Source organism: Lepidochelys kempii, chromosome 7 (assembly GCF_965140285.1).
Source record: "Lepidochelys kempii isolate rLepKem1 chromosome 7, rLepKem1.hap1, whole genome shotgun sequence".
Taxonomy (NCBI): domain Eukaryota; kingdom Metazoa; phylum Chordata; order Testudines; family Cheloniidae; genus Lepidochelys; species Lepidochelys kempii.
This window is the reverse complement of record NC_136386.1, coordinates 4,477,580-4,502,529: the sequence shown is the minus strand read 5'-3', so window position 1 is coordinate 4,502,529 and position 24,950 is coordinate 4,477,580. Positions and strand designations below refer to the sequence as shown.

The 24,950-nt window shown below is 41.4% G+C and overlaps 1 protein-coding gene across 6 annotated transcripts in view; it reads right to left on the bottom strand.

Moving 5' to 3' along the window:
* PTPRG (protein tyrosine phosphatase receptor type G) overlaps positions 1-24,950 on the bottom strand; it is a 616,375-nt gene that overhangs the window by 128,223 nt on the left and 463,202 nt on the right. For all 6 annotated transcript variants that reach the window (XM_073350970.1, XM_073350965.1, XM_073350966.1 and 3 more), the window contains exons 7-8: positions 19,334-19,491; positions 14,706-14,898 (exon numbers count right to left, since the gene is read on the bottom strand). In XM_073350970.1, coding sequence (XP_073207071.1) covers positions 14,706-14,898; positions 19,334-19,491 — 351 coding nt within the window. The remainder of the gene's footprint in view (positions 1-14,705; positions 14,899-19,333; positions 19,492-24,950) is intronic.

Below are 24,950 nucleotides of genomic sequence, written 5' to 3'. Positions count from 1 at the left end.
GGTAATATAATTAATGCCAGTCAGCATAGGTTTATGGAAAATAGATCCTGTCAAACTCACTTGATTTTTTTTATGCAATTACAAGTTTGCTTAATAAAGGCAATAGTGTTGATTGTTGATAAAATATACTTAGACATTTGACTTGGTACTGCATGACATTTTGATTAAAAATAAGAAAGATATAAAATTAATGTGGCACACAGTAAATGGACTAAAAGATGGCTAGGTATCAAAATGTAATTGTAAATGGGGAACTATCATCGAACAGGTGTGTTTCCAGGGGGAGCCCCGTGGGGATCATCTCTTGGCCCTACACTATTTATCATTTTTATTAATGTCCTTGAAGAAAATACAAAATCACTGATAAAGTTTGCAGAGGACACAAAAATTGGGGAAGTGGTAAATAATGAAGAGGACAGGGCACTGATTCAGAGCAATCTGTATCACCTGGTAAGCTGGGCTCAAGCAAATATGTGTTTTAATATGGCTAAATGTAAATGAATACATCTAGGAACAAAGAATGAAGGCCACACTCACAGAATGGGGGACTCTCTCCTGGGAAGCAGTGACTCTGAAAAAGATTTGGGAGTCATGGTGGAGAATCAGTTGAACATGAGTTCTTAATCTGATGCTGTGTCAAAAAGGGCTAATGCAATCCTTGGATGGAGCAAAAGTAAGGAGCAAAGTCCCAGGGTCTGTGTCTTGGGGTGGCTAGAGCCATGGTTTGCCTTAATCCAGTTCTGGGTGGGGGAGCCCCAGATCTGTAGCAAGAAAGTGAGGCCCTGCTCAGCCCTGCTCTTCTCCCTGCTGAGGAGGAAATCGTGTGCATGGATAGGGCTGCAAAGGAAAAGTGGTCCCATGCTGCACTAGGGAGAGGGAGCTACTTGGGCAGCAGTGGGTGTGAGGAGACCAGCAGAGGAGTAACAGCTACGTCACTGTGGGTCTCTCTTCTCCTTCCCTCCCCAGAAGGCTGGGAAAGGGCAGGGGGCTGCCATGCTATCTGGGAGCCGGAGGGATGGTTCTTTTCCTCTCTCCCTGGTGTCTGGGAGGAGTGGGAGCAGCCGGTCGGCAGGACAGAGCAGCTGTTGTTGTCATGGCAGAACAGCAGACGGAGGTATCAGAACGTTTGTTCTGGCTGATTTCTGACAGGCCTGATAACATTATTATTGATGTTTGTGCTATCCGATCAATAGTTCCAACTAGGGCTGTCAATTGATTAAAAAAATGAATAGCGATTAATCGTGCTGTTAAACAATAATAGAATACCATTTATTTAAATATTTTTGGGTGCTTTCTACATTTTCAAATTTACTGAGTTCAATTACAACACAGAATACAATGCTCATTTTATGCTTATTTTTATTACAAATATTTGCAGTGTAAAAACAAAAGAAATAGTATTTTCCACTTCACCTCATACAAGTACTGTAGCGCAATCTCTTTATCATGAAAGTTGAATTTACAAATGTAGAATTATGTACATAAAACCCTGCATTCAAAAATAAAACAATATAAAACTTTAGAGCCTACAAGTCCACTCAGTCCTATTTCAGTCAATCAGTCAGACAAACAAGTTGGGTTACAATTTGCAGGAGATAATGCTGCCTGCTTCTTGTTTACAATATCACCTCAAAGTGAGAACAGGCGTTCGCATGGCACTGTTGTAGCTGGCATCACAAGATATTTACATGCCAGATGCACTAAAGATTCATATGTCCCTTCATGCTTCAACTACCATTCCTGAGGACGTGCGTCCTTGCTGATGAAGGATTCTGCTCGATAACAATCCAAAGCAGGACAGACCGACGCATTTTCATTTTCATCATCTGAGCCAGATGCCACCAGCTGAAAGCTGATTTTCTTTTTTTGTGGTTTGGGTTCTGTAGTTTCCGCATCAGTGTGTTGCTCTTTTAAGACTCTGAAAGCATGCTCCGCACCTTGTCCCTCTCAGATTTTGGACGGCACTTCTTGAATCCTGGGTTGAGTGCTGCGGCTATTTTTAGAAATCTCACATTGGTACCTTCTTTGCGTTTTGTCAAATCTGCTGTGAAAGTGTTCTTAAAGGGAACATGTGCTGGGTCATCATCTGAGACTGCTATAACATGAAATACATGGAAGAATGGGGGTAAAACAGAACAGGAGACATACAATTCTCCCCCAAGGAGTTCAGTCACAAATTTAATTAACGCATTATTTTTTTAACGAGCGTCATCAGCATGGACGCATGTCCTGTGGAATAGTGGCCGAAGCATGAAAGGACATACAAATGTTTAGCATATCTGGCACGTAAATACCTAGCAATGCCAGCTAGAAAAGTGCCATGTCTGTGCTCATTTTCAGGTGACATTGTAAATAAGAAGCAGGCAGCAGCATCTCCCATAAATGTAAAAAAAAAACTTGTTTGTCTTAGCAATTGGCTGATCAAAAAGTAGGACTGAGTGGATTTGTAGGCTGTAAAGTTTTACATTGTTTGTTTTTGAGTACAGGTATGTAACAAAAAAAACTACATTTGTAAGTTGCACTTTCACAATAAAGAGATTGCACTACAGTACTTGTATGAGGTGAATTGAAAAATACGATTTATTTTGTTTATCATTTTTACAGCGCAATTATTTGTGATAAAAAATAATAATATAAAGTGAGCCCTGTACATTTTGTATTCTGTGTTGTAATATAAATCAATATATTTGAAAATGTAGAAAAACATCCAAAATATTTAATACATTTCAATTGGTATTCTATTGTTTACCAGTGTGATTAATCGTGATTAATTTTTTTTATCGTGATTACTTTTTTTGAGTTAATCGCACTAGTTAACTGCAATTAATAGACAGTCCTAGTTTCAACCTGTCGCTCTGACCAGGAGAAACATGTCTACAAACAATACAGAAATCAAGCACATTTTAAAGACTAACCAGGAAGTGGGCAAATATGAAACCTGCATATTCTGTCTCCTAACAACCCCTTCCTCCAACTTTATATAACCCATGCAATGTATCAGAATGATTCAATCTAAGTAAAACATACTGCAAACACAAAATCCACACACACTGCATGTATTGAACGGACAGTATCATAGCAATGGAAGTAATAAAGGGCCAGATTCTGCTTCCTTGCATTGGCATCACTCAGGAGTAACTCAACAGAAATACTGTAGTATATAGCTGGGGTGAGACCAGAATGAGACCCATAGGAAACACCACCATGCTTTTTGCTATCTGATTCATTCTCTGTCCTGGAATGGTGTGTTGCCTACACTAAGGAAAAGAGACAGGTTATGAGGATCATACATAGAGGAAACACAGGCTTAAATACACGGAAGAGCTCTAAGAGGCAGATTTACAACTTCCCTGCCACTTTTCTTTTACTGAATGTCTGTAACACTCAGCTATGTTTTAAGTTCATGTTGTTAACTGCTGTGATCCTTGTAAGCACCATTATTAATACATACGAATAATCACTTTTAGAGACACACACTTTTATCCTTTACCTTTGCCTGCACTTTGCTAGCAGGCGTCTACAGGTTACAGAGTGCACAGTACTCGCAAATAATTGTGTTGATCTACTTCAGTGTACAGGCAGACTGTATCTAGGAGACAGACTATTTATCTTCTCTGCTCTTACCTTTGACTATGCTTCAAACAAACAAGGTTGTTCCTTATGCTTAAGAAGCATGGACAAAACCTTGTGTTGTCTGATGCTCCATGTGAAACAAAGGCATCCCGCTGGTGACTGGGTAGGTAAAATGCTCTTACAGAATTTCCCATTTAAGAAGCTTTGGGAAGCCAAGTTTTTGCCCCATCTGCTGATGGCCCATTTCCTGAGGTGAATATTTAACTAGCATCTGGGGTGCAATTTGATTCATTCCTGTGTGGATTTCTTTGTAGTATTTGAGTTTCCATGGCATCACTGCAACAAATCCTATTTTACTGAAAGGCAGAAACTGTGGTGTGTTTTCTCCCCACAAATGTTTCATCTCTCTCTCTCTCTCACACACACACGGGTTTGTACACTGTAGGCCAAATCCAGCGAGTATCAATCAACACAATTCCCCTGAGCTCAGCACAGTTATGCCAGTCTACACCAGCTGAAGATCTGAACTACAATCTCTGTGTATATATTATACACTACAGATACACATAGCATATACATAGTACAATACTTACCTTTAAAATGTATACCTACGTCTACTTAGATCTATGTATTTATATATTTGTACGGTATATTTGGTATATAGCGAAACAGGTGTGATCAAGTGCAGAGACACATACGGCGTCAATGCTGGCACAAAGAAGGATTTTTTAGAGAAGGGAAATACCTGCAGCATTAACAAGGGTCATCCATTTAAACCTTCTGATGCATGGCAGCCACCTCGCAGGCAACAGTTCGGCCAACTTGTGCATCACACTCTTTTGGAACATGTGGGCACAAGCATAGTGAGACAAGAGTCTATGCACAATATTATGTGCCTGTAGGATGCCCTGTTCAGAATGGCAAATTAGCTCCTCACTTATCTTATGATCTTTTCATTCAGGGAATGTATCATGACTCCTCTTGGTCTGAACTGTAGGAAATTTTGAGATTAATGATAAATGTTTTCAAGGGCCAAATGGCTGGCCTAGTAGAGGCACACAGCCATACCAGTACAGGAGTGACCTAGAAAACTAATTCCTAGGGAGCATCACAAGGGGGCTAACTAGCATCATTCTAAAACAGGTGAAGAGGAATGCGTGTGTGCGTGATGTCAGTGCAGCTGTAAAATGAAATGTGATGGACAAACCCAGGAATTTACTTAAACTGGCCCAGTAAGTAAGCTTTGACTGGCTGATAGCGAGAGTTCCTAGTTAGGATGGGGTGGCTGCTGGAGGCGTGTGTGAGGAAGGGAGACAGAAATCAGATATCTTTGCATCTCTCCAACCTATCAAATAATAGCAGTTTTTGGAAACCAAGTATGTTAAATGGTAGGAAGTCAAAGACACACATTACGAAGAGCTTTCCAACCCTTTCTGGGAAGCCCCCTGCATAGAACTGAATATAGCCTCCATCACCTGAGCACCTCCTAACACTGCAGTTAGGTAGGGGAAATGATCATCCGAAAGATGGAGTGACTTGCCAAAGATCTCTGTGGCAGAGCCAGAAACAGAGCCCCTGAGCATTAGTCCTGTTAACTGTGGTTTTATCGTGTTTTCTATGAAGGACAGATAAGCCTCATCTTGCTTCCACCAGAACAGGAGGTATATAATGGAAAACATCTCTTTACTCCTTGTGGAGTACATACAGCGCTCATTAGAATTAATAGGAGCTGTGCATTCATACCACTGGAGGATGCAATATGTACGGTGTTCCATTTTTTAACACTTTATTCATACCACTCTTTAAAAATAATCCCTGTCCATGCTCTAATCTCCAGAGCACCAGGCAAAGTTATGGTGCTTCATAAATGTTTATTAACCACTCACTCACTATCCATAGTGGTCACAGCAATGGAAACATCACACTAAACCAACACAAAACTAAGCCAGCAGGACACACCAAACTGGAAGGATACCAAGCAGCTTATTGACAGGTTTCAGAGTAACAGCCGTGTTAGTCTGTATTCGCAAAAAGAAAAGGAGGACTTGTGGCACCTTAGAGACTAACCAATTTATTTGAGCATAAGCTTTTGTGAGCTACAGCTCACTTCATCAGATGCATACTGTGGAAAATACAGAAGATGTTTTTATACACACAGACCATGAAAAAATGGGTGTTTATCACTACAAAAGGTTTTCTCTCCCCCCACCCCACACTCCTGCTGGTAGTAGCTTATCTAAAGTGATCACTCTCCTTACAATGTGTATGATAATCAAGGTGGGCCATTTCCAGCACAAATCCAGGTTCTCTCTCCCTCCCACCCCCCAATCCACTTTCCGGTTTGTAATAGCTTATCTAAAGCTATTACCAGCAGGAGAGTAGGGTGGGGGGAGAGAAAACCTTTTGTAGTGATAAACACCCACTTTTTCATGGTCTGTGTGTATAAAAACATCTTCTGTATTTTCCACAATATACATCCGATGAAGTGAGCTGTAGCTCACAAAAGCTTATGCTCAAATAAATTGGTTAGTCTCTAAGGTGCCACAAGTACTCTTCAAGCAGCTTATAAATTTTTGTAAGAAAAGTGGAGTATCTCCTTTTGAAAAGTGTCAGTTCCTAGTCTCACTTTGATCCCTCATCCTTTGTATTCTCTGTGTCTCAGATTTTGGGCTCCTTGGGGTGGGGGCAGGGCACGGTTTAACGTGTTTGCATAGTGCACACCTACAGGGCTATATAAATAGTAATACAAGGGCTGAAGAACTGCAATGCAAGATACTGATCAGGAAAAGCATGTCGGGTGGTAATGAGAAGATGCATGGAATTATCAGCTCACTGTCTGACATAATTTAGGAAAATGATTAGAATAGTTTAAATATTGAGATAACTAGGTTTATCTGCAAAGGAAAGAACAAGTAAGAGGTGATGTGGCTAAGGTATATGCAAATGTGAAGGGGCATAACAATGAAGGTGATCCCGCAAAGAAATTTGCAAAAGAATCTTAAAAACAAAAGGGAATGAACAGAAACTAAGAAAAAACCCTGCCTCTTAGGAAGTTTAAGAAAAACTTTTTTACCCAGAGTGCAATCAGTGGGTGGAACAGATTCTATAAAAGGCAGTAAGATTAGCTGCAACCGTGACCATATGGTAAGTGCACTGAAAATGATTCTTGCTCGTTTGCATTTTCCCTAACTAACGATAAGATGGGAGGAAATAAATAATGTTTTATCATTTTGTTGGTGATTTCAAGTTAAGATATTTGTAATATATAATTTTAAACCTGTATCTCTCACGTATGCTATGTTTCAGATAAAAGATTAGGTCTCTCAGGGGAGACAGAAATGAGCATTTAGGACTTGTTGCTATACAAGATTCTTTGTTTGCCTCAGACTTTTAATACAACTCCTAAAGAGAAGGAACCTTCCTGAGTGAGCGATTTCTTTGGAGCTGCAGAAAGAAATCAAGGGAACTGCTTGGTTGCCTTGAGGACTACATAAAACACTGGCACTTAAAAAGGAAAAACAAATTATTCTTCTTGTAGCTCTAGTCCCATCCATATGGAGGACTCTATTCCAGTCCGGCTTGAAGCAATTCCTTGGAAACTCTGCAGCTAATGAAATCCTTTTGTATGACATCCATCCATCTAGCCTGAGGTCTTCCAACCTTTCTCTCACTTTGCACTTTAAACTTTTACACCCTGTTTCCTATATATTGTTTCGATCTTCTTTTCACGTGCGTAAATCATCTAAGCCTGGGTTCCCTCAGCATTTCCATCATTGGTGCCACCTTCACAATTTCCCTAATTTGTTTGTTACGAACATGGTTCATCTTTGTAACTCCAAGCATCCATATCTTAACATTTTCATTTCCACTGTATTGAAGATCTGCTCCTGTCTATTCCTCAGTGCCAAGCACTCAGAACCACACACAATTGCAGGCCTAATTACCATCTAGTAGACCTTACTTTCCAACATGATAAGCATTCTCCTATCGCAGATCACTGCTCTCACCTATCTCCTTTAATTAATGCCCTTCCTGTCCTGCTTAGGAGTTCACCATTGAGATCACCATTCTCCTGTACTATTGAACTTGAACTTTTCTACCTTTGGTAGTGGCTGGCCACCCAGACTTACAGTCTCGTTATCTTCCCACAAGACAGCATCAAATCTACAGACCAGAGACTCCGTTTTATTCCTGATGATTTTCATTCCAAAAGAAAAATAAAGCATAGGGCACAAACAGAGGCACTCCTCGATTTTACAACATTCAACTTGCGACGAACGGAACTTACGATGTTTCTGAATCGACACCCTGATTTGACTTACGACAATTGGTTTCGACTTTATGATGCTCGGTCCCACAATGGAGTGGATTGCGGTTCTGAGTTACAATATTTCGACTTATGACACAATTTTCAAGAACCAATTGTGTCGTAAATCCGAGGACTGCCTGTACTGGACAATATAACTGAGACACATTGCTTCATTTCATTCTGAAATATTACTGTTCATGCCTGAAACTGTCTGCCCCCAAATGACTGCATCTTCATATACTTCTTCCCCTTGCACACTTTCCAGAAAAATTCATCTTTTTTTGGATTATGCTAATTGAAGCCATGCTCTGATACAGTCCTTCTAAGAGTATGTGATGACATTCAGAAAAAAAGGAAGAACTTCAGTAGGACACATTGCTTTCATTTTTGATGTCAGGAGCTGTGAAACAGTGACTCTGAACTACCTTGCTTTGCTTGAGTAGTGCTGTACTTTTGACTCCAAGTCAATATTCGGAGCATTTCCCCAAGTGCGAAACATACAGGAAAACAACAACAAAAAACACATCTTCTAGATAGTTTTAATTACTTGGAGGTTACAATGACTTCCAAACTAAGTGCATCATGATGGATTAACCTGTTGCACTAAATATGAAAAACATTTACATGTGGAAAACTAGAGAAATAACCCAGATGTTGACTCAGAGTCAAAAGCCATCAGGTGCCACTGTAGTGAAATTATGACTGCTCATTAGTTAACTAAGTCAAGGATCATAATTAAAGGTGGTATTCTAAGACAAATTCCCACTGATGGCAAACTGCATCGTATGGGACTCCAGTGAAGAGCAATCAGACACCTTTGGGGAAGTAATCAAGCATCTGCGAAAGAGAACTCTGATGTCAAGAGCACCTCCCCATGGGATGTTAGTTTCATTGTTGTGAATCTTATAGCTCATCTAATGAGACTGAAAGGTGAAAGGCAAGGCTTTCATAATCAAACTATATATATGTACAAACAATTGTTTAAGAGCCCAAATCAGTAGCAGAAATACAGGCAAAGACTTTATTGCAAATCAGTTGCATTTTGAAACCAACTACTTGAGAGGCAGCAACTTCTCCTTAAGTTACACGCCATGTCATGAATTAAGAATGGTCTGTTTTCTTTGCAACAGCTGCACCAACTGTTTGGTGGTATATCTCATTTCAATGGGGCTACTTATGAAAGTAAGGGATTTTCAGGGTTGGAGAGTCGAGCCCGTTGACTGTAAGCTCTTTAGTGAGAGGACCCTGTTTATTATTTCACTCTTAAGTGTCATGCTCACTTATTATGCTAATAATCATCACAAATCATCCTACCTCGGCTCATTAAAAACTGAACACAGTAGCGTAATGTGTGATGCTCTTTGACAAACACAGAAATCTGAACTCAGGTGGGCAAGTCAGAAAATAGAGAAACCAATTATTATGGGGAGGTTTTTTGTTTTTAAAGTGCAATTATTAATATTAATGGAGATGGTCCAGAGGTATGAATCTAATATTGCCATCATCATTCTGTTACATGTTATCTGATGAATATTTTTATAATATTTGATAAGTTTCATAACTAGTTAAAGAATATCAGTCAAATAATATATTCAATACATTACCCATTTCATTTACTGTTTAGCTAAAATTGTATCTAATATCTGTCCAGCTCTCATTTTTAAGTCTACACATGCAGTCCCCAATCCTGCAAACCCTGACACACATCCATAGCGCTAAACAGGTGAGTAGTCTTATTAAATTCAATGGGATAAATCACCTGAGGGTTTGAAGGATTAGAGCCACAATCCGTCACTAATCTGGGATCATCAAAAGGTTATTTTACGTTTTATTACTGGCTGATGCCCCTTAATCAATAAATCATGTTCCAGCTGAGGTTGTTCTGACTGTCATAATTGTACATTTCAGTGACTGGACTGTTACTTAAGATTTGTATGCTTTCTTGATGTAGAAGGATCAATTTAAATGTTATTCTCAGGTCAGAGGTGCTGATTCAGCAAGGTACTTAAGCATGTGCCTAACTTTTAAGATAGAGTAGTCCTAAGAAAATTGAATTTCAGGAGGTTCTGCCAATGGAAGGAAATGGGATGAGAGAATCAAAGAAATTCCACTTGCTAAGCACTACGAGTTGCTGCCCTATATGGGGAAACATACATTCAGGGGAACTGGACAAACAAACTGATCTTTCTATTATGTATCTTCATAGCTTATTGGTCATGCCAGCTGGTCACCATTGATCTGATTTGAATGATCTTTGCTATCTAAAGAACAGGAGTTCCAATATTGATGCATGGCATATCCAGAACAGTTCAGGTCAGTTCAGTTTATTAATGGACAGACACATGGCACTGTTAAGTGGGTGATTCTCAAAATTATTCCAAACATCCTGTAAATTTCTGTGCTCCTTTTCCTATAAAATAAAATGGCTTATTAAGTACTATAAATAGTTTTCTAGATTTATAACAGTTCACAGGGTTTTCATGACATAAAGAACTCACATGAACAAAAGCTTAAGATGGCTACTGCCAATCCTACAATATATTACAACATAAGCTATTAAAAAGTCAACATTTCCCAACCATTATCATACAGTTACCGCAAATATCTCTTATTCTACATATAAAGAGAAACTATGGTAATCTTGAAAGGAAAAGGAGTACTTGTGGCACCTTAGAGACTAACCAATTTATTTGAGCATAAGCTTTCGTGAGCTACAGCTCAGTTCATCGGATGCTACTCTGAAACCTATGGTAATCTTGGATATTACAATATGTTAGCTGTTGACAAATGCTGGTATTTCCATGACAGCCACTGAATGTAGACGGATGTTAAATATGTGAAGGTTTAATATGTTATGTTAACCTTGGAGTCTTATATTTGTATGCTAGACTGTCTCTGGCTGTGAAATGTTTTGTGCTGCAGTACTTTTGCATGAATAACACTATATAATGATGCATTGTATTTCCTAGTGGAATAAACAATAGGTTTAGCTTTCACTCAAGTATTGTGACTTCAAGTCATTTTATTTATATGTCAGTAGTTCAGAATGTGCAGTGGACCAGGCATTTCATTCCCCAATTCACCTTCGTCAAGGAAGGGGCCAGGAACATTTGCATTGCTGTATCTCTGAAGCAGATATAACTCGGCCCTATAGCCTTTGCAGGGATGTGCTACAATCCATTTTATTTTGGTAACACCAGAGCAACCTATTTACTTTTAAGTTTATAAAAATGCACCTGCCGCCATTGTCCCTTGGTACATGTGCAGCTGGAAAAGTTACAACACGTTGACAGAGTCAGTGCAAATAAAATTCTCACCAACAGTCAGCCTCCAGAGGAAAAGGCCTAGAGAAAACAATCAGTGGTTCTTTTCTCACCTGTGATGGGGTGTCCACTCAACGCAGGAGTGGAAGGGGTTAATGGAGGCCAGATGGTAGACTGAATGCTGAGGGGAAGTCCTAATTAAAGAACAGGCTCACCCGTTCAGAAATGGGAGGTGGGAGGGGACTATAGAAAGCCAGGTAGCTGGCTGCAGACAAGGGTTGCAGGGAAGTAGGCTACAGTCACTGCCTGAGTGGAGGGATTTGGAAGAACGGCAAACCCAGAGGCGGGGGGAAGCCAGATAAGTAGGAAGAAGCCCAGGGAAATAGCAGGAAGGGGCAGGATGGTAAAGAGACCTTGGCTGTTTGTTATAGGGTCAGAGGGCTGAAACCCAGTGTAGAGGGCGGGCCTGGGTTCCCCTGTCAGCCACTGGGCAGTGCCATAAGGCGTTGGAGATGCCAGACAGAGAGTGGGTCTGGAAAGGCTTTGAATTCCCCGGAAGGAGAAGACCTTAGTGGCCTGACTGGAGGGTCAAGCCACGAAGGGGAGACTGCAGTCCCTGGAGTGAGAGGGGTCGCAGGGTGAGACAGCATGCGGGAAGACACTGACAGAAGGGGAGTGCAAACCTGGCAGAGCTAATTCCCAGGGCAGCCAGCAGGAGGTGCTGCTAGCAGAGAGTGGACCCCACGTAAAGTCCAGCAAAATGGGCCATTAGACAAGTGTAGGTTCCAAAATCAAGGGCCCTCCACTGACCAATGCCCTGCCCCCAAATGCCAAGGTGGTCACAACACCTGTGGATGGTCAGTATGCCTGAACTGATCTCAGCTGATACAAGGTTTCTCCATACAGATTTAGGCCCCTGTTCAGCAAGGCACTTAAGCCTAACTTTTGAATATGTGAGTAGTTCCATTTGGTTCACTGGAATTACTCACACGTTAAAGTTAGGCACATGCTGAATCAGGGCCTTAGGGTTGGATTTAGCACAGAGAAGTCAGTGGGGAAATTTCCATTGACTTTAATGGGCTTTGATCAATGGCAACACTTTGAATTTCAAGGCTAATCCATTGCATAGTATTTGTAACATGCAGCTATAATTGTGGTTTCAGAGTAACAGCCGTGTTAGTCTGTATTCACAAAAAGAAAAGGAGGACTTCTGGCACCTTAGAGACTAACCAATTTATTTGAGCATAAGCTTTTGTGAGCTACAGCTCACTTCATCGGATGCATTTTATAATTTACAATTGTGGGTCTCAGCTATTTACTTGGGAGGGTTGGGGCCGGGGAGGAAGGAGCACACAAACAATCTTTTATGATCTTAAAAACAGTCCAGTGAGACAAAGAGTATTCAAACATTCAGCCAAAGCAGTAAAACCTTCTGCAGTATTATACCACATGGTACAGAGGTACCTGAGCTATACTCACAGTAAAAGCTAGTCAGTTTTGTCATTTTAACATAATGTAAACTATTAATTTCCATTACTGCTCTGGGTAAATAATACTCGCGCAGTATATATCAGAAGGAATAAATATTGGCATATGATGCTGATAAAACACCGCTTGAAACTTTCAGGCCAGAGCACAGCCTGGATTATTCTGATTGACAATCTCTTCTTCTCACTCCTGATATAAATTACTTGTCCCAAAGCAGCCTTTTATGTGCTTCTCTATTGAACAAACACAGCCACAGAATAATAAAGCCCAGAGAGCCCCGCTCTGTCCCAGTTCTCTTGGGAAGATGAGGGCGGCAGCTGAGTGCCACAAGAGGTATGCTGTCTGTGCCCAGCTAGGCCAAAGTGCCAGCCATGGACGTGCATATTTGAATCCACTCAACTGATGTGGACACAGCGGTAAAATGAAGACAGACACATAGATGGATTTGAAGAGGCAGGTCACAACGTTATTAAACTTTAACACAGTGGAGGGGCACTACACACCTATCACTTATATTTGCCTATATCAGGATATTTAATTACTTCCAGTGTGGGGGTTACAGGGCTCCTTACCATATAACTCTTAACTAGTGCCAGGGTTACAGGGCTCCTTACCATATAACCCATATCTCGGAGTAGGCTCTCCTCAGCCTGCCCCCTAAGACTCAGCTCTCTGAGTCCTTGCACCCTCCCTATTCCAAGGAGGACAGAGGGTACAGAAGGGTGGGGACCCTGGCCTGCAAAGGCCACAAAGTCAGACCCTGGCCCGCCAAGACAACAAAGTCAGACCCCATCCCATGAGCTCAAGGCCCATCACCACAATCCCAGATCTTTTTATCTCTGGGAACTGTCCATTTTATTCTCTTAACTGCACTGGAAACCGGCTGCAAGTGGCGACCAATAAACAACTCAACCCCAATATCTCAGTTAAGTGGCTTAACCTCTGTGGCTTAAAGGTGCTGCAAGAAAGGCAAAACATTCCCTGGTCTTCTGCCAATTGGCTCGTGGGAGAAAAAATTCCTTCCTGACCCCCCGAATGGGCAATTAGCTAGACACGGTCAGGATAGATTCCCATTCCTAGTTTGGGTAGGTAGGGTGGAGCTGCTGGAACAGAGCTGAAAGGGGCTCCATGTGGCCCCTGCTCCAGGTTAAATCCTGGAAGCTGGGGAAGGCTGGCCAATCAGCACCCATTCCTCCCCAGCTGGCCAATGGGTGCCAGAGACTCCTGAGGGGAGGAGCTACCTAGTGTTCTTAGAGAATGTCTGTCTCCCTCACAGCTGGGACTGTCCCCTTTCACCACCAACCCCATCGAGTTCCACCATTATTGAGGCAGGTGAGTGCCTGATAGATTATTTAAGAAGTGAGCATTTCTCAAAGGGAATGACTGGCAAACACAGATCATCCCCCAGCAGCTCTGCCTAATAAAATCATCCCATAGGAAAAATGGAACATAAACATACAAGAAATAAATCTGAAAGTATTATTTACACCTGCACATCTGCTGAGTGCGTCCAAAGCAGTCTGACAGCCATGTGGCTAATTGTGCCAGTGTGGCTCTTAATGCTCTTTTCCAAACTGAGGTCCACCTATCTCCGAGAGCAGCAAACACCAGCTGCTGCTCCACAGGGAGGTGCAGCAAACACTGAAGAAAGGAGTTACAGAATAACCTCTCCACAAGGGTAGATTCTTCCCAACTGCCATTACCAAGAGGTCGGTTTATGCCCTGAACCTAAAGGTCTTATAGCCCTTCTAAAACTCTTGGCTATTTTTTAAAATCCTTTCTCGAAGATCCAGATTTATCAATATAAATGTCCAATTCTTCTTTGAATCCTTCGACGCTCTTAGCCTCCTTGTGGCAATGAGTTCCATAGGCTAGTTGAGCATTGTGGGGGAAAATAAAATTCAGTGCCTCATAACTGTATTAAATATAATAAAGTATAACTACAGTGTTTCACTAAGTCTTGCTATATTTCTTTAGAACCTCCTGTACTTCTAGTGACAACTAATTGAAAGCCCTACGTAAAAAAAAAAAACAAAGCTGTCATTCAGCAAATGCAGTTAATCCCAATCTACCTTTGGAAGCCTCTGTGCCAAATGGATTTTCTAAGATGTCCATCACATCTTGGCTCCAAGCATCTTTCACAGCAGACTTGGACACCACCCTGTCATTCAGACTCTGCTGCGGTCGGAAGTTATTCCTTAGATACTCCACAGACTTGACATGATCTTGCTGTTCTGTGGTAAATATGGAATAGAACGCCTCCAGCTGAACGTGGCCATCAGGGCAGGGAAGAGAAAAAAGAACATTAATTAGAAAAACAATGTGGTAAAATCCGGGTGGCTGATAAGAATGTAAAATGGCAGGAAATGCTGATGCCAAGACTGATTTTGAGTCTGACACAGGAAAGAAAACATTTGTTCTTGGACTCCCTTGCCTTCAAGCCTTTAATATGCGCACAGACAACCCCCCCAGCCCCTCCCTCCCTCTCTGCTTATATCATGTTGTTTCTTAATATTATACTGAGAAGTGTTGTACACTTATTCATTACATCACAAAATCATTCTTCTGTATATAGTCCCTCTACCTACTTACACTGACATGTCGCTGTCAGGCTGCAGTTTTCATTGACAGATTTCAAAATATTTTACAAAGGAAGTCAAAAGCATCCTCCCCATTTTCCAGATGGGGAAACTGAGGCATAAAGTGACTTGCCCAAGGTCAAACAGCAGGTCAGCATGGAAGCCAGGACTAGAAACAAGATCTCCTAATCCCTTGTCCAGTGTCCTGTCCACTGGGCCACACTGACATTTTCTCTCGCCTGCTTCATTACAAAGGGAGAAACCCTAACCGTGCTCCTGGTATTTATTTTGTGTGTCACATTATTTGGTACATTTAATTCTTTCATATTCTCTCCAAGAGAACAGGTTGCTGCTTCCTATGCTGCATGCAGATCCAGGCTATTTTTAACTATAATGTATTAATTTCTAAGATATAATTGTAGTTTAAAAGTGCATTCTGTTAAGAAAAAGCATAATATTTCCTAGAGAAAAACTACTGGCAGACTAAATTGAAAAGATTCAGTTAACTTGTTTGTTCAGTTGGTTGCTGAGGTCAATCCAGCATTTATTAAGCGCTTGTTATCATTCAGATCAAGAATTAGAATTAGTAAGAAAGACTGAGCAGTATAAAGAATCTAATCCTGCTCTCCTTGAAGTCAATGCTTTTGATTTCAGTGGAAGCGGGATCTGGCCCAGAGACTTTAGAGGGACTTGAGTTTCTCTTACAGCTTAATGACAAACCACAGTTTGAAAGCTATACCTGCCTCCTTTTCATTAAGTATATTTACACTAAAAGCTACAGAGAAGGATGTGACAGTTTTGAGACACGAACTAATGACCCAGGGGAAAAAAAACTATTATATTGTCAATCACATCATAGCCTTAGTTGATAGCGTCTCTCTAAAAAAATCAAAGGGAAGCTTAACAGACCTGTCCAGGGTTCCCCACTGGAGTCTGGGAACCCTCTAAAATCATTTAATTTCCCGCACAGATCAATAACCTTGAAGCACCCATTCTGTGCCGCTGTCCAGGCCGCCCATTCTGCCATGCTCTGTGATTTCTAGCTACTCAACTGAAACCTGTAAAATTTCTTCTGATCATTAGGGCAGGACAGAGTTAACTGAACCCATTTCGTTTCAATAGAAGGCATGGCTGGAGCTCGGTGGTGTGTTGGGCCTGCTAATTTGAGACAAAATTTAGAACTCTATCAGTGGGAGCCTCCCAAAGAAAATTAGAAATGAGATTATGGAAGGGATTTGTTATACATCTCTAATCCTGAGTCTGGCAATTTTGGATTAAGGTACGGAACTTGGAACGGAGTATCAAGAGAATTCATCTGCCCTCAAATTAATATATCATTGATGATAACTTGGACCTGTACAACCTTTTATATATGAGAAGCTGAAATCACTTTGCAAACAGTGATCCTCACGACTCCCCAATGGAATACAGAACTATTAACCTCGTTACACAAATGGAGGAATTGAGGCAAAGAGAGGTAAGTAACACACACTGAACAGTCCGACACCACAGCTCTGACTGACCCCGTGTTATCTACTTTGTGGGAATGTGGAGAACTTCTATTAGTCAACTGCCCACAGTGATGTCATTTCAGCTCTTTGTTTAATGTGCGTGCCATTGTCCAGTCCATGCCCTTTAAAGAGGTGGGCATAGTATTAATGATCAAGCAGCAACAGTGATAAAAAAATGAAATGTTCCCTCATTGATGCAGGCAACTGAAAGATGCCAGAATGAAATCTGGGGTGAGGGAGGTGCTTAGGCGGGTTATAATTCACATCAAGAACTACAATTTGTTATATTGCAATAAGAAAGACTCAGAGGATCTAATCCTGCTCCCATGGAATTTCTAACCACCACTTATGGGGAAAGCTAGGGGCAACACACATAGGTAGATACAAGGATGAAGAGACTATTATCCTACACTTTTCTTATGAGGGAGGAAGGAAGGGAGAGAAAACACGTGGTTCCTGATAATCGCTCTTGTGCCCTGATTCTTCAAAGACTTATGCACCTGCTTAACTGTAAGCACTGGGAACAGTCTCACTGAACACAGTGGGACGACTTGCAGTGTACAAAGTTAAGCTGGTGCATAAGGTCGATGCAGGATCAAGAACTTACATACCAACTGCTCACTCTAAGTTAAGTCTTTACCTTTCTACTTCCATGACATTAACCTGACTTTTTAAACCCTTTAAAAGAACTTTTAAACTATTTTCTTCTGGCAAGCTACCTTGGGGAGGCATAACTGCATTTGAACTGCTGCCGTTTCAAATGCAATTTTAACTTTCCTTTTTACATGCTGATGTATAAAACCAAAGTTGAAATGATTTATTACAAAAATATTATGTAACACAAATTAGCTATTAATTGATCCATCACTGCTGGCAGAACAGAGGAAGTTACATTTGTGCCCTTCAAGGGAGTGAGAGCTCTAGTTCAAATGAAATAAAGAGCTCTTAAGGCACCGTTCTAGGTAAGGAGGAAAGTGATCTAAAACTCAAAGTCATGTAATTACAAACTATTAAAAACCTGATGTGAACAGTTTTCTAAATGATGGATATATAAATGGCAATTAAAATACTGAACCCATTATAATCACAATAAAATACTCAGAGGTATGTATTATGAGAGATAATGTTATGCTTTGGGTCACTGAATGCACTTAGCTTTACAATGCATTTGGGGGGTGGCAGGCCTTGTCCTGTTTTGTTGTCTAATTGTAAGGCGAGATGACAGTGATGGAGCATGAAGACTTTGGAAGGATTTTATTGGAATTTCAGCAGAGCTTAAATAATATCACTTTTTCCATGTGGGATTACAGACTGTTTCCTGTGGTTTGTGATAAAGGTAAACTAAGGGAATGGATTACACTGTGCTGCTTTTGAAAAAGGGACAAATAATAATTACAGTATTGGCCAGGTTGGAACCTACATCTCTACGTGTATCTCCGTCTTATGCTGCAGGGGGAAATAATACAATTATTCCACACTGCCAGTTAAATCAACATGGAAAGCTTGTCTACACATACAAGATGTACTATTTTATCTATGCCACTGTAGGTACAGCTGTGCAACCCCCTGGTGGAGGTGGGGTATATGGGTATCATCTACACTCATTGCTATATTTGCTTTCTACAAGCTACTCTTAGTATAATACCCTTTTATGAGTGACATACCTGAATATTTGGATGCTAATATCTAAACCGTATTGTTAAATTTATTTTCCTTATTTTGGGATATTGCAGATTATGTACTATATTTATTTTATGACTTTTAAACCAAACTTTGTACTTTTGGATAATTTAAGCATTATTCCCAGATGTATAGACACTCATTCCTTAAGCTGTGTATTAGATCGTTTAAACATTTGTCTATGGAGTGTGTATACTGACATATTTACATTCACTTCTAGTTAGATACTTCACTAACTTTTACCGGAATAGCTTATTTTACAACAGCTCTGTTTTCAACAATTGAAGCAAAACAAGAACATTGAAGGAGAATCTGAATTTAACAGGAAGTCTTTCTAAAAACAACGGTTTTAAAATGTCAAACTGTTTTTAATAGTTAAACACTTGACTGCATATATTCATTTGTTATTGTGGGATTCCTCTCAATACAAGTTCCAGTCATTGCCTCAATCTACAATAAGAGATGCTATGTGCTAGCTTTAAAGATTTGTATAAGCACATAATGGCAGCTTCACTATGCTGTAACAACAGTTAAAGATAGCAAATTAATGGTAACATTTCTTTCCTAGTGTAATTACTTCGAAGTACTAAATACGTGTCTGTGTAAAGTTACTTATTTTACTTTCAAAACAAACCTTCAATTTAAAAGAAGAAAAAAGGATTCTATGTAAATATTTAGACGATAGCTTAGCTTTATCTTAAAATAACCAGCACTAGCTAAATCATTAAAAGGAAATTGGGTTTCATGTTGTATTTTCTCCTTAAGTTTGATTGCTCATGTTCAGAATCAATATATATTAAAAAAAAACCCTCTAATATTTCCTTTTTTTGTCAACAGATTTTTTTTTTTTGGTTCTCTAAATTAAAACACCTGTTTTTGAGTATTAGAGGGCAAATCAAGATAGAGCCATTACTAATGGCATAAGCTTACCTGGTGATAAGAAATAGAAACAGGCCTGCGAAAAACTATCCATTCCACAATCTCGCTACATGGTGGAGTTGTCAGAGAACCTGTATAGCGATAATAACTTCCCAGTGACGTCGGCAGAAGGTCTCTCAGTACAAAGGGATCCAGAAAGGTCTCTTTCTCTGTAGGAAAGAATAACAAATAAAATTACACATATTTTACATGACTTTAAAACAGATATCATGTTCATGGATGGCTTTGAAATATGCATTGCTTACAATGTATTTTGTCATAGTTATAAAATATAAAACCATGTCAGAAAGTTTCTTTAAGAGTTATTTGTTGATTATGAAAAGGACACCTGAAACGTTCATTGATCTTGGGCCAAACATCAGTGTTTAATGTAGCGGGTATAACACAGGTGTGAAACACATTTGTTTTTCCAATTGGTTTATCTTTTTTTAACCTTAGGAAAGAATATAATACAGTTTTCAGAATGGCAGGACAGTAGAACCCCATTAAATTGCTCTTCAGCTTAGCAGTCCATAAAAGTGCAGACCCAGAAAGCTCTATTGGGGGGTGGAGCCAGCACATGTGACATCATGCTCTCCCTGGCCAGTTAGAGAGCACCACATAAGGTACTGGTCCCACATCAAACAGTAGCTGCAACACTGAAATAGGGATAGTTACATTACACAGTGTGGCTGAGAATGGGGAACCAGAGCCAGGTTGCCCATCCAGTGTTTCTGTGGAACGGCTGGGGCTCTGGGAACGAAGAGGAAGCAAAGGGTAAGTCTGCAGAATCATCGTCATAGAGAGAGCCTTTGGAAATGCTGCCCCACTCTTAAAATGGTCTCTCTTAATGTGGCTCGACTCAGTGCAAGGTAAGTAAGCAGAGCTGCTGGGCAACCATGTTGTTAAGGAACACTGCATATGGCAATTCTTCCTCTGTCTTTTCTTCCAGGCAGGAGAGGACACCGTTGAGGCTGGAGACATCTCCTTCAGGCAAATATAGTGTCCCTGACTTCCAGTGCACTGAGCTGATTCACGGGAGTACATTCAGGTGTGGTTCTCTCTCTTACTGTCCATGGAAGAGGAAAGGAATGAGGTCAGCCTTTCTGAAAACCTTCCCTTTCTGATCAAACAGGCATCTCCACAGTCAATCGGTCAGCTTCCATTTCATTCCTGCAGGCCCATCAGAACTCTGAACAGACAGCCTATCCTTCCACCACTTTCCTTCTGAGGAGGATGTCTGAACAGCCCTGGTAGTGCATCAAGGTGGGGCCAACATGAGACACTGTTTCCCGGCAGGCCAAAATTACAGAACACGGCACTGGACACATTGTCTCCGTCACAGACACTTGCTAAACTGCAAACTTCTCTGATTTCAATTGGTCTCCCAACATTTAGAGCAAGAATTAATGAGGAAGTTTCACTGTAATCACATTTTTCTATGTATCATTTAATGTATATATACTTTTAAATTGTACTCTGCACAGACAAAAGATTGGAATTGATAATCTAATATGTCTTTTCTATCCAACTTCTGTGAGCCTAAAAAGGCAGATAGGCAGGTAGCTAGGCAGCTGGGTTTTGCAGGTCTATTGTATAGTCACATAAAACAGATTTCATCATGTGTAATTCACACAGTCAAAACTGATCTGAAGTCAGTGACATGCAGCGCTGAAAACCTGCATGGTTCATCAAAGAACAATATGCAAGAGGTGCATTTTTATTCTATGTGGAATTCAGTTGTTTCAGGACCTCTTGTTCTCACACTTCACGGACACAGCTTGGAGCAAAACTGACATAACTTCATCTTGAAATCCAAACAAATATATTGTACAAATTCTGATTAATTAACAGCTGCAGTTTTGTAACATTTAAATTTGGGAGAACGCACCATAAAAGAAGGAAACAGCTGCAGGCTAGATGGCCTCTCCACTGTTCCCTTGCAGTTATCCCCTGCAGTCTGCATGATTAATGAGCTGAACCTCCCACTATGTCTATGGAAAAGGGACCAGTAAGGTGCTTAATAAGTGCTTTATGCCTGTGAGCTATCCAAACAATGGAATTCTCCTTTACAGAGAAAGTGTCTGTCTTCCTTCCTCACTTTCTCTGTACGGCTTTATCTTCTCCGGACTTTAAACAAAAGTCCATATTAAGACTGATCCACAATTGTGTTTATCTAGCCTTCTCAGAGCTAATGAGCTACCCCACTTCTCCTGGCTGGTGGGGTTTCTCATGGTTTAATTGACTGCAAGGAGATTGGCAGATCTGCTGAAATATGCCCTAACTTAGAACACAGAAAGGCAGGATTGAAAAGCTGCAGAATTCCGTTTCACTAAACCACACAGGTTTCTAGCGGCCTTGATCACATCAAAGGAAGGTACAGCTGCATCCCTGAGCACCATTCCTGTAATCATGATATTTTCCTGTGCTGCTGCTACGAGTTGTAAATGTGTGATGTACTGGAGGCATTTTAGATTCTGCTACCTAGCAGCAACTGGTGTGCACGGTCTCAGACGCCTTCAATACTCAAAAATATGAATAATTCTGTTCCTGTCAAAGCACAGATGCTAAAAGAGCGCGGTTGCCTGTTCCTTACTGAATGTTTTTTCCATATAATGGAAACAGATATGACAAAAAAAAAAACAAAAAAAAAACAGGGCACATTTTTGGCACTTAAACCAAATGATTATTCCTTTATGGGAAAAAAAAAAGTTTGTTTTTAAAAATAGAAATGGTCAAACGTACCACCGACCAAAGTTCAAAAGGGACCCTAGCATGCATTTATAATCATTGCTGTGCTTTCGTTTTTTTCACAGCCAAATTTATATGCACGCAACCTCAAATTCCATTTGCTCAATTTTACACATGAAAATTTGGTCAGGAATCATAGAATCATAGAATATCAGGGTTGGAAGGGACCTCAGGAGGTCATCTAGTCCAACCCCCTGCTCAAAGCAGGACCAATCCCCAATTAAATCATCCCAGACACGGCTTTGTCAAGCCTGACCTTAAAAACTTCTAAGGAAGGAGATTCCATCACCTCCCTAGGTAACACATTCCAGTGTTTCACCACCCTCCTAGTGAAAAAGTTTTTCCTAATATCCAACCTAAACCTCCCCCACTGCAACTTGAGACCATTACTCCTTGTCCTGTCCTCTTCTACCACTGAGAATAGTCTAGAACCATCCTCTCTGGAACCACCTCTCAGGTAGTTGAAAGCAGCTATCAAATCCCCCCTCATTCTTCTCTTCTGCAGACTAAACAATCCCAGTTCCCTTAGCCTCTCCTCATAAGTCATGTGTTCCAGACCCCTAATAATTTTTGTTGCCCTTCGCTGGGCTCTCTCCAATTTATCCACATCCTCCTTGTAGTGTGGGGCCCAAAACTGGACACAGTACTCCAGATGAGGCCTCACCAATGTCAAATAGAGGGGGACGATCACGTCCCTCGATCTGCTCGCTATGCCCCTACTTATACATCCCAAAATGCCATTGGCCTTCTTGGCAACAAGGGCACACTGCTGACTCATATCCAGCTTCTTGTCCACTGTCACCCCTAGGTCCTTTTCCGCAGAACTGCTGCCTAGCCATTCGGTCCCTAGTCTGTAGCTGTGCATTGGGTTCTTCCGTCCTAAGTGCAGGACCCTGCACTTATCCTTATTGAACCTCATCAGATTTCTTTTGGCCCAATCCTCCAATTTGTCTAGGTCCCTCTGTATCCTATCCCTGCCCTCCAGCGTATCTACCACTCCTCCCAGTTTAGTATCATCCGCAAATTTGCTGCGAGTGCAATCCACACCATCCTCCAGATCATTTATGAAGATATTGAACAAAACCAGCCCCAGGAACGACCCCTGGGGCACTCCACTTGACACCGGCTGCCGACTAGACATGGAGCCATTGATCACTACCCGTTGAGCCCGACAATCTAGCCAACTTTCTACCCACCTTATAGTGCATTCATCCAGCCCATACTTCCTTAACTTGCTGACAAGAATACTGTGGCAGACCGTGTCAAAAGCTTTGCTAAAGTCAAGAAACAATACATCCACTGCTTTCCCTTCATCCACAGAACCAGTAATCTCATCATAGAAGGCGATTAGATTAGTCAGGCATGACCTTCCCTTGGTGAATCCATGCTGACTGTTCCTGATCACTTTCCTCTCATGTAAGTGCTTCAGGATTGATTCTTTGAGGACCTGCTCCATGATTTTTCCGGGGACTGAGGTGAGGCTGACTGGCCTGTAGTTCCCAGGATCCTCCTTCTTCCCTTTTTTTAAAGATTGGCACTACATTAGCCTTTTTCCAGTCATCCGGGACTTCCCCCATTCGCCACGAGTTTTCAAAGATAATGGCCAATGGCTCTGCAATCACAGCCGCCAATTCCTTTAGCACTCTCGTATGCAACTCATCCGGCCCCATGGACTTGTGCACGTCCAGCTTTTCTAAATAGACCCTAACCACCTCTTTCTCCACAGAGGGCTGGCCATCTATTCCCCATGACTCACATGACTGGAGTACTGTCATGGATGGTTATAAACTGTTCAGGAAGGACAGGCAGGGCAGAGAAGGTGGGGGAGTAGCACTGTATGTAAGGGAGCAGTATGACTGTTGTGATGCCCAGCGCAGCAGTCTGGGAGCTGACCTTGTTCGTGAAGACAGAGGCAAAAAAAGCATTGAGTACATTAGCTTTTTCCACATCCTCTGTCACTAGGTTGCCTCCCTCATTCAGTAAGGGGCCCACACTTTCCTTGGCTTTCTTCTTGTTGCCAACATACCTGAAGAAACCGTTCTTGTTACTCTTGACATCTCTCGCTAGCTGCAGCTCCAGGTGCGATTTGGCCCTCCTGATTTCATTCCTACATGCCCGAGCAATATTTTTATACTCTTCCCTGGTCATACGTCCAACCTTCCACTTCTTGTAAGCTTCTTTTTTATGTTTAAGATCCGCTAGGATTTCACCGTTAAGCCAAGCTGGTCGCTTGCCATATTTACTATTCTTTCGACACATCGGGATGGTTTGTCCCTGTAACCTCAACAGGGATTCCCTGAAATATAGCCAGCTCTCCTGGACTCCTTTCCCCTTCATGTTAGTCCCCTAGGGGATCCTACCCATCCGTTCCCTGAGGGAGTCGAAGTCTGCTTTCCTGAAGTCCAGGGTCCGTATCCTGCTGCTTACCTTTCTTCCCTGTGTCAGGATCCTGAACTCAACCAACTCATGGTCACTGCCTCCCAGATTCCCATCCACTTTTGCTTCCCCCACTAATTCTTCCCGGTTTGTGAGCAGCAGGTCAAGAAAAGCGCCCCCCCTAGTTGGCTCCTCTAGCACTTGGCACCAGGAAATTGTCCCCGACGCTTTCCAAAAACTTCCTGGATTGTCTATGCACCGCTGTACTGCTCTCCCAGCAGATATCAGGAAAATTAAAGTCACCCATGAGAACCAGGGCGTGCGATCTAGTAGCTTCTGCGAGCTGCCGGAAGAAAGCCTTATCCACCTCATCCCCCTGGTCCGGTGGTCTATAGCAGACTCCCACCACTACATCACTCTTGTTGCTCACACTTCTAAACTTAATCCAGAGACACTCAGGTTTTTCTGCAGTTTCGTACCGGAGCTCTGAGCAGTCATACTG